The sequence below is a fragment of the Colias philodice genome, chromosome 19, assembly GCF_061535455.1.
Source record: "Colias philodice isolate Cphi_HAF_F1 chromosome 19, ilColPhil1 Martin Lab GWU primary, whole genome shotgun sequence".
NCBI lineage: Eukaryota > Metazoa > Arthropoda > Insecta > Lepidoptera > Pieridae > Colias > Colias philodice.
In genome coordinates, this window is record NC_143104.1 from 8,763,232 (window position 1) to 8,777,071 (window position 13,840).

The 13,840-nt window shown below is 34.4% G+C and overlaps 1 protein-coding gene and 1 long non-coding RNA gene across 2 annotated transcripts; one reads left to right on the forward strand and one right to left on the reverse strand.

Annotated features, from left to right (window-relative positions):
- Nucleotides 1–1,382: 1,382 nt before the first annotated feature.
- LOC149480090 (uncharacterized) lies at nucleotides 1,383–2,561 on the reverse strand. The gene is made up of 2 exons (XR_016317148.1): nucleotides 2,299–2,561; nucleotides 1,383–1,856 (listed from the first exon to the last, which is right to left on the reverse strand). It is a non-coding gene; the product is annotated as an uncharacterized LOC149480090 (long non-coding RNA).
- Nucleotides 2,562–4,275: 1,714 nt separating this feature from the next.
- LOC149480091 (uncharacterized) lies at nucleotides 4,276–10,727 on the forward strand. Its single transcript, XM_089707039.1, has 2 exons — nucleotides 4,276–4,754; nucleotides 8,726–10,727. Exons 1-2 carry the CDS (start codon nucleotides 4,744–4,746, stop codon nucleotides 10,395–10,397), a joined length of 1,683 nt encoding a protein of 560 aa, XP_089563165.1. The 5' UTR covers nucleotides 4,276–4,743; the 3' UTR covers nucleotides 10,398–10,727.
- The last annotated feature ends 3,113 nt before the right edge of the window (nucleotides 10,728–13,840 follow it).

Sequence of the window (13,840 nt, forward strand, 5' to 3'; positions counted from 1 at the left end):
AAACTTAAGATTAGCCGGCTAAACTTAGGTTTATTTTCAACGAGGTGTTAATGTTAGTTTGTTCTATCTTTAGCCGGCTAAACTTAAGTGTAACCGCAGGCCCGTGGCTAAAAATGTCCGGGTGGGTAGATTTGGTTAGCGCCGGGCCGGTGGAGGGCTTGAGGGGCCCGCACAGTGCCAGAAAACACTCGCCCTGTTCCTTACATGTATTATAGTAACCAAATCTACCCACCCCGACTCAGGGCAGAAAGCTGGTGGCTAGGTTAGGTTAGGTTAGAACTCTTAAGACCCGCACGAGCCGAGCGAGCGCAGCGAGCGTGCTGCGGCAGCAGCCGGCGAAGTGCCAGAAAACACTCGCCCTGTTCCTTACATGTATTAAAGTAACCAAATCTACCCACCCCGACATTTTTAGCCACGGGCCTGCGGTTACACTTAAGTTTAGCCGGCTAAAGATAGAACAAACTAACATTAACACCTCGTCGAAAATAAACCTAAGTTTAGCCGGCTAATCTTAAGTTTATGTTCTCACCTACCTTTAGCCGTAACATATATATAGAAGACATTGTTTATTTGTATTTCATTAAAATATCAACAATCTGAGCGTTGAATTTCAAACAGATAAGAGTACTTAACCTATATAGCTATACACTTTTATACACCCCAGTACTTTGATGCATGAAAAAAATATTCTATTTCTATATAAATACGAATAGCACTTCTTTAAATATAACGAGAGTATTGTTATTGAAACAAGGGAAATATTAAAAGTTCACAAGCATTGCCTACGTAAAATAGATTGCAATAAAGATAACATCATATCGAAAAGGATTATTTGGACAATGTCATAAGAATTCGGCAGAACATTCGCGAAAGAAAATATGTACATACATGCTTTTAACAATAATATTATATACATAAGTTATACTATTGCTTATTAGTTATTCTACTAGAATACTAAAAACATTGAGAAGCACATCGCTCATTTGCTTCTATAACGTGACAAAGTCAAAATCTCAATTGTTGGGAAAACGCATTTGAAAGTTTAAAATTCCTGTAACTTTTTAATTATTATGCTTAGACTATTCAGCTCAATACAACATATTAAAACGTTATCGTTTTTTTTAATCAAATTGTATTCAGAACAATAAGTCAGTTATTAAATTTATTATGATTATTTATTCCAGAAAAGGCCCTTCTTGTTGCGTTTTTCTTGTAAAAAGTGTGCAGTATTGCATTACAAACAGATAGGGTAACGGCACCAGTGGTCAGCCTCATAACAGCTTTTTGAAGTTTTGACAATTGCCATTTCTACAACAATCGTCGAATAAAAAAACGTACAACATGTATGGATTTATTGTTTATTGTAGTTTCGAATTAGCGTTTATCAAAAACAATAATTCTCTTAGTAAAATATATAATTAATTTTAAACAAAAAATGGCCCAGTGTCCCAGTGAACAGCCTCTAAAAACCAATAAACAGCCTTGTTGAACCCAGTGTTCAGCCTTTAGTAAGTATAACTAATTATGAGATCAAAATAAACAATGTTATATCAAAATCAACTATATTAATCACATTTTTATAGCAACGATTCACTTAGCACAAAAAAATGTATATCGCACATAATACAAATATTATTTTAAACATACTATTACAATCTCTTTGTGTCTTCTTATTTTCTAGGTACTTCTTATTATTTATCATAAAAACAGTAATAATTCTTTTTAAAGATACAGCGATATTAGTTTATAATATTATTGATGTATCCACAATATACTATATAATTATAATCAACCACAGAAGGATCTCTTTCGGAGGATTTCTCTGGAGGATACTGTTGTCTTGGCGGCATTTTTAGCTAGAAAAAAAGGGAACAATAATAACTTTTGGATATGAATACACATAATACAATTATTTCAAGTAAAACTTAACTAACATGAAGTTACTTATAGATTTAAACACAAACATTCGAATTTATACTTTAAATATTATTTCAATAACATCGTGGCTGAATACTGAATCATTGAGACCCAGTGGTCAGCCGCTTGAAAAAAATATTTTGAAATGCGGCTGACCACTGGGTTTTCTAACAATTAGGAATAATCCCAGTAATCAGCCCCAGGGGCTGTCCATTGGATCTTTCATAAAAAATCAGTATCCAATGGTCAGCCCCTCAAATTTTTAAGTAAAAAAACAATATTTTTTATCAAATTTCACAAAATTAAATGCTCTAAGTAATCTATTAAGTTATTATCTATAAAACACAATCACATTTCATACTAAAATATGTTATTTCTCACCTTTCAAAAGAGCACCACATGAAACAAAAAATATTGCAGACATGACACTTCTGCTCTTGTCGGCGGACAGCACCTGTACGAACGTGTTTAATTCTCTCCCCTGACCCCCTGCTGCTCCTATCGCGTGATGCATGAACCAATAACGAAACAGAGCTTCTATTAAGGTGCGCGTGATTTGGTTATTTTGATTACAGCGATATTTATGGCCAATAAACAACGCAATAGGCTGATCACTGGTGCCTGGCTGACCACTGGTGCCGTTACCCTATGTACCATTTTTCTTGAAAAAAAAATTGAATAAAAATCTAAAACTTTACAAGTTATGTCGTATTGTTACGTTTTATTGATAAATAATCAGTAATCTAAATGTATGGGCAATTTTAATTAAAACGTGTTACTGTAGTAGAAATCTTTTTTATTTTTGTATTTTGTTTTACAAAATGAAAGATATTAATGCGAAATTATTGTGTAACTTTCTCTGAAATACAAGTAATATACATATTTAAAAAAATGTACAATTATAACCAGACATTAATATTTTTTGTTTTACTTTTACTCACAACCGTTGGCAATTATATAATACTAGCGACCCGCCCCGGCTTCGCACGGGTGCAATGCTGATACTAAATACACTACAGAAAAACTGTGAACGTTGTATATAAAAACATAGCGGCCCGCTCCGGCTTCGCACGGGTATAAAATATATAGCCGGGCGGCCGGCCGGTACCGCTGCAAACGCTATGTCCCGCAATTTTTAAATCTGTAATATCTTATATCTTCGAAAATATTCACTTAAATCATACGGTGTAAAGGGCTATATAGATCTATATTAAATGAAAAATGTATTCAAGGTATTTAATTGGTTAAGGATTAATGCTGTATTGGTTAAAATCGCATCGAAAATTAGCCATTATTTGTCGTAAAAAGTAAATGACAAAAAAAAGTTATTGTGGGTTATCCATAAGAGATAGACATATACCATCGCGGACTTTTCTGTAGACCTTTTCAATGTGTATAATACTTAGTACATTATTTTGATAAAACTCGTAGGGTTCAGCCTGCGTTTGCAATGTAAGCGGAAAAAATGTAATTTTTTACTACATCACATTAGAAACCTCAAAAATAACAGTACTTCTCCACTATTTAATGGATGTTATTATACATATAAACCTTCCTCTTGAATCACTCTATCTACTAAAAAAAACCGCATCAAAATCCGTTGCGTAGTTTCAAAGATTTAAGCGTACAAAGGGACATAGGGACATAGGGACATAGGGACATAGGGACAGGGAAAGCGACTTTGTTTTATACTATGTAGTGATGATGATTACGACCCGCCCCGAATTCACACGGGTGCAATCCTGATACTAAATCTCTAATATCTTCGAAAATATTTAGTAAAGGGCCATATAGATCTGTATATTAAATCAACAATGTGAAATTATATAAGGATTAATGCAGTATTGGTTAAAATCGCTTTAAAATTATCCATTGCTTCTTGATCTAAATTCCAGTAATCTTTCAGTATTTCACGGTGTTGTTCTTCGGAAAAAAAAATTGACACTTGAAAATGCAGGTTTCCTTGCAGGATTCTCTTTTAGTTGACGGGGTGGCACAGTTTTTTTGTGATGCTTTCGATTCGTAGGACTGTCCTGCGTTTTTTAACTGATTTGTAAATTTTTTTTCATTTTTCTTTATTCAGTGGTATTTTTTCCTCATTTATGCTAGAAAATAAATTGATTGTTTAATTCATTTATATTTCGAGAATCTGTATGATCTTTTCATTTTTCTAACTTAAGTGAATGTTCATTATTTTCTCGGACAATATTTACAAGCTTCCTAGACCGTGATTCCATCTGAAAAATAAAATATTAAGTAATCAGACAACATTTTTATCATTTATAATGCAACATTGTAGTGTATTCGTTGTAATAATGTATTATTTTTTATCAAAAATGTGTTAACTTGAGATTGTTATGTACTGTATATACACGCCTTAACCATTAGAGGATGCATGGGGCCACCCAAGAAGGACTTGCACCTGTTAGCAATTGCGACATCGCGCACACCTGCGATTCCAGAGAGTGTTGCGGCAATCATCGCCACCGCGACGCTGTAGCTGCCCCGCCGTGGACGACGAGCACTCTTTGTTCCAACATTGAACGGGAGGGACATAGTTTAAGTTAGGAATAATTTATCATGTAATTTTTTTACAATAAATTATTAATAAGTAAATTTCGGTTTTTTTTGCGCCTTCGCGGGTCGGTCAATATAATTGGCGCAGTCTTGTGGATAATCCTTGAGAGCCGTCTCTCGGAACGCGAAACTACAAGCATCGAGTATCGCTATTCCATCGGAGGGACGACGACGGGGATCCAGAACCTACACCATTGGCCGCCGCAACGCGAAGGGTATCCGAACATTGATACTGCAGGAAAGGCCGAAATGAAAATCCTGTAAGTACACTAATTCTCTTAGTGACTTGCCACTCCTAGATTGTAAGTTTTCCTAGATTACCCATTCACGGGAACCGAGGAACTGTAGTGCGTAGGCTTAAAATATATTAATTCATCGCGAATTAATTTTAGAATTTTACAAAATCAATTTGTAAAATTCAAATATAGATATTAGGTTGATAAAAGATTAATAAATTTAAATATTAATTAATTACGAATTGATTAATTTTCGAATTTTACGAATTAATTCATTTTATAATTCAAATATATTAGGTAAAGATTATTAATTTTTTATATTAGTTTAACGAAGTAAATAAATTTAATTAAATTTAATATATTTTATATAGGTAATACAGATATTTAAAATGTCAGATTTGGATAAAATTTTTAATGCACTTAGGCTTTTGCCAGAATTTGATGGTAATGTTAACGTTTTAACAAGATTTATACATTTAAGTGACCAATTAGCTGAGGAATTTATAGATAAAGATCCCGGAAATACTTTAAAAACTGCCGCGTTATGTAATGGTATTTTAAATAAAGTCACTGGGCCCGCAGCCCGAGTTATTAATGCAAATGGTATACCTACTACTTGGCACGGTATTAGAAGCGTATTAGTTAATAACTTTTCTGACCATAGAGATGAGACCGCCCTTTATAACGATTTAGCCTTATTAACGCAAGGTCGTAGCTCTCCTCAAGAGTTCTATGAAAGATGTCAGCATCTTTTTAGTACCATAATGACGTATATAGCATTACATGAAACAGTCGTTACTACTCGTGAGGCAAAAAGGGACCTGTATCAAAAATTAACACTACAGGCTTTCCTACGTGGTTTAAGAGATCCGTTAGGCTCACGCATACGTTGCATGCGCCCCGCAACCATTGAAAAGGCATTAGAATACGTTAATGAAGAACAAAGCACTTTATACCTTCAACAACGTAATGAAACTTTTGATAGGAAACCCTACGTACCTTTTAGAATGCCGTACTCGCATGAACCGTTTTATAGACATAATGATTTTAGTGAACCTATATCTTCTAAACTACAGCCTATACATTCGTTTAAACCGCAATTTAAGCCACCAAATTTTAATCGAAATTTTAATCAACCGCAAGGACCAGCACGTCCAACTCGTACTATGCAAATTTTCCGCGCCTCACCCCCTAACTATAACCCGCAGAGCAATACGTTCAGATTACAGCCTAAACATCCCGCGCAACCGAAACCGCATCCTATGAGTGGCGTTAGCCATTACGTGACAAAGACTTTACCACCGACATCTTTTGCACGCGCTCATGATTGGTCAAAATTTGGCAATCCACCCCCGAGTAATTATTTTAAGACTAGGGAGATGAATCATAATGAATATATAGATGACGAAGATTATTACTGTACCGATTTATATCCTTATGAAGATGACTATTATAATTATGAATATTACTGTACGGAATATGAACCTTATGCACATTACGAACAGACAGACGCACCTGAAAATTTTGTTGAAACGTGTGACGTACGTTCAGAACACGATCAGGATTTTCAGAATCCACCAAAAGTTAGAAAAACCAAAATAGAATTAAATCTACACACGCAACGTCAACTTCCTTATATTCAAATTCATAATCCTCCACTTAGATTGTTAATTGATACTGGAGCTAACCAATCTTTTCTTAGCCCCGATGCAGTACAGAGATATTTTCCTGACGTTACTCTTAATTATGATCCCTTTGAAGTAAGTAATGTTCATGCTGTAACACGTAATAATTATTCTATAACGTTACCTAGTTTTCCTGAATTTAATGACCCTGACGATATCACATTTTTCGTTTATAAATTTCACAATTATTTCGACGGCTTAATAGGTTCAGATTTGTTAGATAAATGGGAAGCATCCATTAATTATAAAACTAAAACTTTAAATACTTGCAATGCTACGAATCGGTTATTAGTATATGACTCACGGAACGCTAATCTTTATGAAGACGTCATACCCGCAGGAAGTAGTAAATTAGTTAGATTACCCGTAGATGTTGAGAATGGAGACGCTATTATACCGGAACAAATTATATGTAATTGTCATATTTCTGAATGTTTAACGAAGGCGAAAAGCAATCGCGCTATCGTGGAAATTTCTAATCCAACCCGTAATGATGTAATTTTTTCAATGGATCGACCGGTATGTGCCGAGGTTTATAATAACGAGTGCACGCGCACCAAACGTTCGTCCGACCGTGTGAAACAGGTATTATCTCGCTTGCGTACTGATCACTTAAATAATGAGGAACGTTTAAATTTAGAGTCATTATGTACACAGTATGCGGATGTATTTTATATAGAAGGAGAAAACTTAACATTTACGAATAAAATTAAACATTCTATTAGAACTAAGGATGAAATACCGGTTTATACGAAAAGTTATCGCTATCCATTTATTCATAGACAGGAAGTACAGAATCAGATAAGTAAGATGTTAGAACAAGGTATTATTAGACCATCAGATTCAGCATGGAGCTCTCCTATTTGGGTAGTACCTAAAAAGGCAGATGCATACGGTAAAGTTAAATGGCGTTTAGTTGTTGATTTTAGAAAGTTAAATGAGAAAACTTTGGATGAAAAATATCCGATTCCTAATATTACAGATGTCTTACGTAAATTGGGTAACTGTCAATACTTCACAACGCTAGATTTAGCAAGTGGGTTTTATCAAGTGGAAATGAACCCGGCTGACATTCCAAAAACTGCTTTTAGTGTAGAACATGGTCATTTTGAATTCTTAAGAATGCCCATGGGTCTTAAGAACAGTCCATCTACTTTTCAAAGAGTTATGGATAATGTACTGAGAGAATTGCAAAATTCTATTTGTCTAGTTTACCTAGATGATATAATAGTGTTTAGCACTTCTTTACAGGAGCATATCGTTAATCTTGGAAAAGTGTTTCAGAGATTGCGCGAATCCAACTTTAAAATACAGATGGATAAATCGGAATTTCTTAAACTCGAAACCGCGTATCTAGGTCACATTATTAGCAAAGATGGGATAAAGCCTAACCCAGATAAGATATCTGCCATCCAAAAGTATCCTCTTCCGAAAACTCCAACCGACATTAAACGATTTCTAGGTCTATTAGGTTATTATAGGAAATTCATACCAGATTTCGCTAAAATCACGAAACCCATGACACAATGCTTAAAAAAAGGTTCAAAGATAACATTTTCTAAAGATTACATTGAATGTTTCAATAGGTGTAAAACATTATTAATGAACGATCCAATTCTTCAGTATCCTGATTTCAATAAAGAATTTATTCTTACAACTGACGCGTCGAATTTAGCTATCGGTGCTGTACTCTCTCAAGGCCCCGTTGGTTCCGATAAACCAATTGCGTACGCTTCACGTACACTTAATAGTAGCGAAATTAATTATAGCACGATTGAGAAGGAGCTATTAGCAATTGTCTGGGCAACGAAGTATTTCCGCCCTTACCTTTTTGGCCGTAAGTTTAAAATTATAACTGATCATAGACCCCTTCAATGGGTCATGAATTTAAAGGAACCTAATTCCCGTCTCACACGTTGGAGGCTCAAACTTAGCGAATACGATTACACCGTAATTTATAAGCAGGGAAAACAAAATTGTAACGCCAATGCTTTATCGCGAATTCAAATTAATAATGAGGAAACAGATTCTTTAGCGGTTAATCCAACAGAGACAACACCTTCATTAATAAAAAGAAGTTCAGATACAATTACTGGTCATTCCAATTCAATTAAGATTACTGCACATTCGAAATCAGATACTCTTAAAGCAAATTCCGACACCGTCACAGTTCATACTGACGCGGAGAACCCAATTCTAGATATCCCTATAACAGATGTACCGGCTGATTTACCTATTCATATCTATACTAAGAAGAAATATGGCGCTGTTGCTAAATTTAGGTTTAAGAGGGTACCTAAATTGTTACAGAATCCTTCCTCTGATCCTGTGCCTGATTCAAGCGGAGGATCCCACCCTGAGTAGCTTGGATGATGGACCCGGTATACTACCATTTAATATTGGAACTGCAAGAATTGTCACTCATTATCATTCATTTTTGCAAATTATTAATTTAAAAGATATTCGCGATAGTATAACCATAGTAAAGGATCAATTAAATTCATTAACACCTAATTTGCACGATAGATTATTTTCGCTATATAATTCACATATCGAACACTTACATTATAAGATTATTAAATTATCAAATCAGTTAGAAACTTTTGAACCCAATCGCAAAAAGAGAGGTCTCATAGATGGTTTAGGTTCAGTAATAAAAAGTATTTCTGGTAACCTAGACTATACGGATGCAATTAAATATGATACCGCAATTAAATTATTACAAAATAATGAAAATAGATTGGTCACAGAAATGAATAATCATATAAGCCTCAGTAAAGATTGGATAAACCAACAATCTGATATTTTAAACAACTTAATTAAAAATCAGGAAAAAATTGAAATAGCTATAAATGATTTAAAGGCCAATAATTTAAACATTACTATATACATCGATTTAATTCAACGCGTAGCAATTTTATCAGATAACATTGATGATATATCTGAGGAATTACATAGATTAGAAAATTTATTAGGTTTTATTCGTGCGAAAAGTACGCATCATCTTATGTTCAATTCAAATTCACTAAAAGAAATGTTAAATAAGTTAAACAAATTTTATGGCAAAGATCAAATCCCTCAAGTTAATTATAGAGAATATTTTGATTTAGTTAAACTAGGCTATTATTATATTAATAGAAATATAGTTATAGTTTTTATGTTCCCGGTTGTCCTTCCTGCTACCTTTGAATTATTTAAATTATCCATAGTTCCTAATAAAGATAGTAAAGTCCTAATTCCACCCTATCCTTTTGTGGCAATTCACGACGAGGATTTTATGTACATGGAGGCAGAATGCCCGAAGTCTGGCCTAGGGTATCTATGTGAGGACAAGCTGAACCATCATCGATCCAAAAATGACTGCGTGTATCACCTTATTACCACGCAACGAGTCGTCGCATCTTGTCTCTTCACGCCTGTGGAGCTCGGAGCACCCGCACTAGAAAAATTAGACGACGCCCACTACGTCATCAGTTTCCCCAAGCCATCAAAAATTCACCTATCATGCTCGCAAGATCAATATGACGTCATTAAAGGAAGCTACTTAGCCACAATACCCAAAAACTGCATTCTTCAAACGGAGGCTTTCAAGATAGTCAATCGAGAAGACCATATCAAAGGACAGATAATGAAAATTGCAAACCTGCCAGATTCCAGCCAATATAATACAGATGAAGAAGTTCTGAAGTTGAATTCGATAAATTTGGATAAATTACACGCTAGTAACAGAGCTATATCAATGGAAATGCCTATCAGTACTAACAACGGATACGAGATTCTCTATATGCAGCCTTCCATCATACCGATATATGTTATATTAATAACGAGTGCAGTTGCCCTAGTGACATGGTACGTCGTACGGAGAGTGCGTACATCAAAACCTAAAACTACGAGTGTTCATGGTAATCAAAAAGAAGAAATAGAACATCAATCGGCGGAGTGTGACATTTCAGCGATATTAACGAGCCTTGCCCGCCAATAATCGCTGAACTTCAGGAGGGAGGTGTTATGTACTGTATATACACGCCTTAACCATTAGAGGATGCATGGGGCCACCCAAGAAGGACTTGCACCTGTTAGCAATTGCGACATCGCGCACACCTGCGATTCCAGAGAGTGTTGCGGCAATCATCGCCACCGCGACGCTGTAGCTGCCCCGCCGTGGACGACGAGCACTCTTTGTTCCAACATTGAACGGGAGGGACATAGTTTAAGTTAGGAATAATTTATCATGTAATTTTTTTACAATAAATTATTAATAAGTAAATTTCGGTTTTTTTTGCGCCTTCGCGGGTCGGTCAATATAATTAGATAACCAACATAAATACCAAACATTTTGTACTTTTATTATCAACTGTAACGGAACATCTTAAATTAACCAACAAAAAACATTGTTTATTTCAGCAACAACGGGACAATCCTATGTAAACCGTAGCATGCGAATACTATTTTTACTACAATAATGACCCACATCCAAATGTCCCGTTATAGCTGCAAATATAAATCAGTAAAAAAAAATGGTTGCCTGTAAAGTTGGTTTTACGGGCGAAGATTTTACGTGACAACGATCATAGTTGAGTGGGAGAGAGACGCAAGGCATTCGGCGGGCCTCTCTCTCGTTCGGTGACTCATCGTAATTCGTAACGTTACCGAGCGTTACACTTTTTCATAAGTGACTCCCAGCCGCAACCTAATTTAAGACGTTGTCACGTCAAAAACAAAAGGCTATACTTACCTTTCAGCAAAACCGTGATACAATAAGCTGTTACGTTTTTACCGCAATCGGGCAGCAGTTTCCTTCTCAAGGGAGCAGCGACAACTGACTTAAACCGTTCTTGCATTAAATTCAAGAGCGAAAAGAGATGTCGCTAAACCGATAGTCATCGACCTTTTCCCTCATAACTTGGTCATTTTTGGAGCTAGAAATATCGCGTTTTAGCAGCAAGTAGAGCGCGATGCGCCGGATTCTACTGTATCATTATTCCATAACGATACATATGCTCGTTAACACGTTCTTGTCGCAAATGAGCGACATGGAGTTTTTTTTTATATTAATTACGAAAATAGGTTAGATGGATTGAAAGGGAAACTTTATGTCTATTTTAAGGAACATACCTACGTAACAAATAGAACCAAAATAAGTATCTAAACTTAACAAAGAACTATTTAACTAATGAAATAGAATGCTATAAATATACACAGCATTCCTTATCCGTTGAATATACACAAGCAATGAAGAAAATGCTGAAACAATATATTATTGAAAACTAGCTGTGCCCCGTGGGGCATACCTAAAACCGTGGTTTTACCCGCATTGCTCCGCACCTATTGGTCTTAGCGTGATAATATATAGGTAATCTGTAATCTATATGCTGACCCGACCTGTTATATTCATGCAAAATTTTAAGTAAATCCATGCAGTTTTACTTTTTAAGCTTAGCCTGTATGTATGTATGATACAGACAAACACGGAATAATTCTAAAAACTATAATTTTGGTCAACATCGATCCTGCCACAAGTATTGTTAAAAAAAAATATTCAATGTACAGTTTTGACTTGCTTACGATCTTATTATAATATGTATAGAAGATAGATAAGACTCGCCACATTTAAATTGTAAAGATTCGTACGAAAATGACTTATTTTCTTATTACTCGTCTGTCCCGCGTTTTTTAAAAGTACCCACCTAGTTAACATTCCCTCCGGATTCTTTCGCGTCCGTTGAACTGGTTTCGCAATCTTGTTCATTCAATTTTATTATTTTGACACGACGCTCTGAATTTCAATGCATTTCTTTGTGCACGGATGCGTGAAAAAATTCAATAAACTCCCTTATAAATTTTTATAATTTAATGAGTTTATCTAGTTGGAATGTTTAAGGAATATAATTATTTCAGAATAGAAATTTAAGTTAACAAAATATTTATTATTTGTAAGAAAATTTTCCTTTATATAAGTAATTATTATCAGAAGCATAAAACTTTAGAAAGAATTCTATCGTAGGCAAATTGTTTAATTTAAAGTACACAACTGGCATTATATCATTTATATCTATTAATAGACTCACGTTTTGCATTTTTATTCGGGGATATTATCTCAACCAAACTGCCCTCTTAGGAACGGAAATGGTCTTCTATTATTTCGTCTGCTTTTAATAATTAAAATTAGAAATAATTAATATATCAAATTAGTGTTGATAATCACATAAACACTAATTCACTTGAAAGCAACTTTAAAATATCGTTTAATAAAGTGAAATATATTATTAGAGTAACTATTACATTTAAATTTTAATTCTATAAATGAAAAATAAAAAATAAATTTCTGAAAAATAAATTTAGTCTGTGATCAAAGATTTACCATTGTGATAACCATGACGTAGAAAACATAAAATACATAATCGATATGACTTGGATATGACCCTCTAAAATGGTTTAAAAGATAATGAATGAATAAGAATGAATGAATGAATAAATGAATGAACAAGAGCTTTATTGTACACACCAAATTAAATACATTACATAAAATGAAATATACATAAATAGGTATATATAATATGACATAATATGCACAATAGGCGACCTTATGGCTACAGAGCCATCTCTTCCAGGTAACCCAACCATAAGGAAAGCAATGACAAAAAGCGAATACAGGTAGGTGGTGTATGTGTGTGTACCTAGTCGTGAAGCACTGAAGCAATAAAAAAAATAAATTGTTATTGATATGATTATTGTTTACTTGTAAACAACAACATTCCCATAACTATGGAACGCCCGAACTGGACATTATTAATTCTACGAATTCTAAAATTCAACCAAATTGATTGAAGATATGAATTGTAAGCGGAAACGAAAAATTCAGGGTGTTTTCACTTTTTTTATTAATTTTTAGGGTCCCACGGCACGTATTTCATTTTCACCAATATTCATAATAGAGCAATCTAAATTTTCATATAGTATAATTATATATATTTTGCTATAATACCGTATCTATTATTCCTTATTAACGATTATTGTAATATACCTGTAGGGAATTAACATTTCAATTATTCTTCATAACATTGCGTAGTAAGTACAAACTATATTATATTATGTTACGTAGCTACATATATTGTTGTGCAAACAAGGTAAACACTTTGTAATCATTCAAAGAAATCATTTCATTAAAAGAAATCACCATTAAATTAAATATTACTATCATCGAACGAATTTTTTCCTCTCAAAAGCTTTTCAAGAAATCTACAGAACCCAAGCGTTCAAAGCAAGCCCACTCTTTTTATACGATTGCCACAGTTTGAACAGGTGCAACAAAGGCGAATAAACAAACACGTAGGTACAATTCAATAATCCGAATGTTATTGTACCGTTCAGTTCGTCCGATGTTATTTTAGCCGGCGCGTAATATCCACTGATGTTTACCGTGGT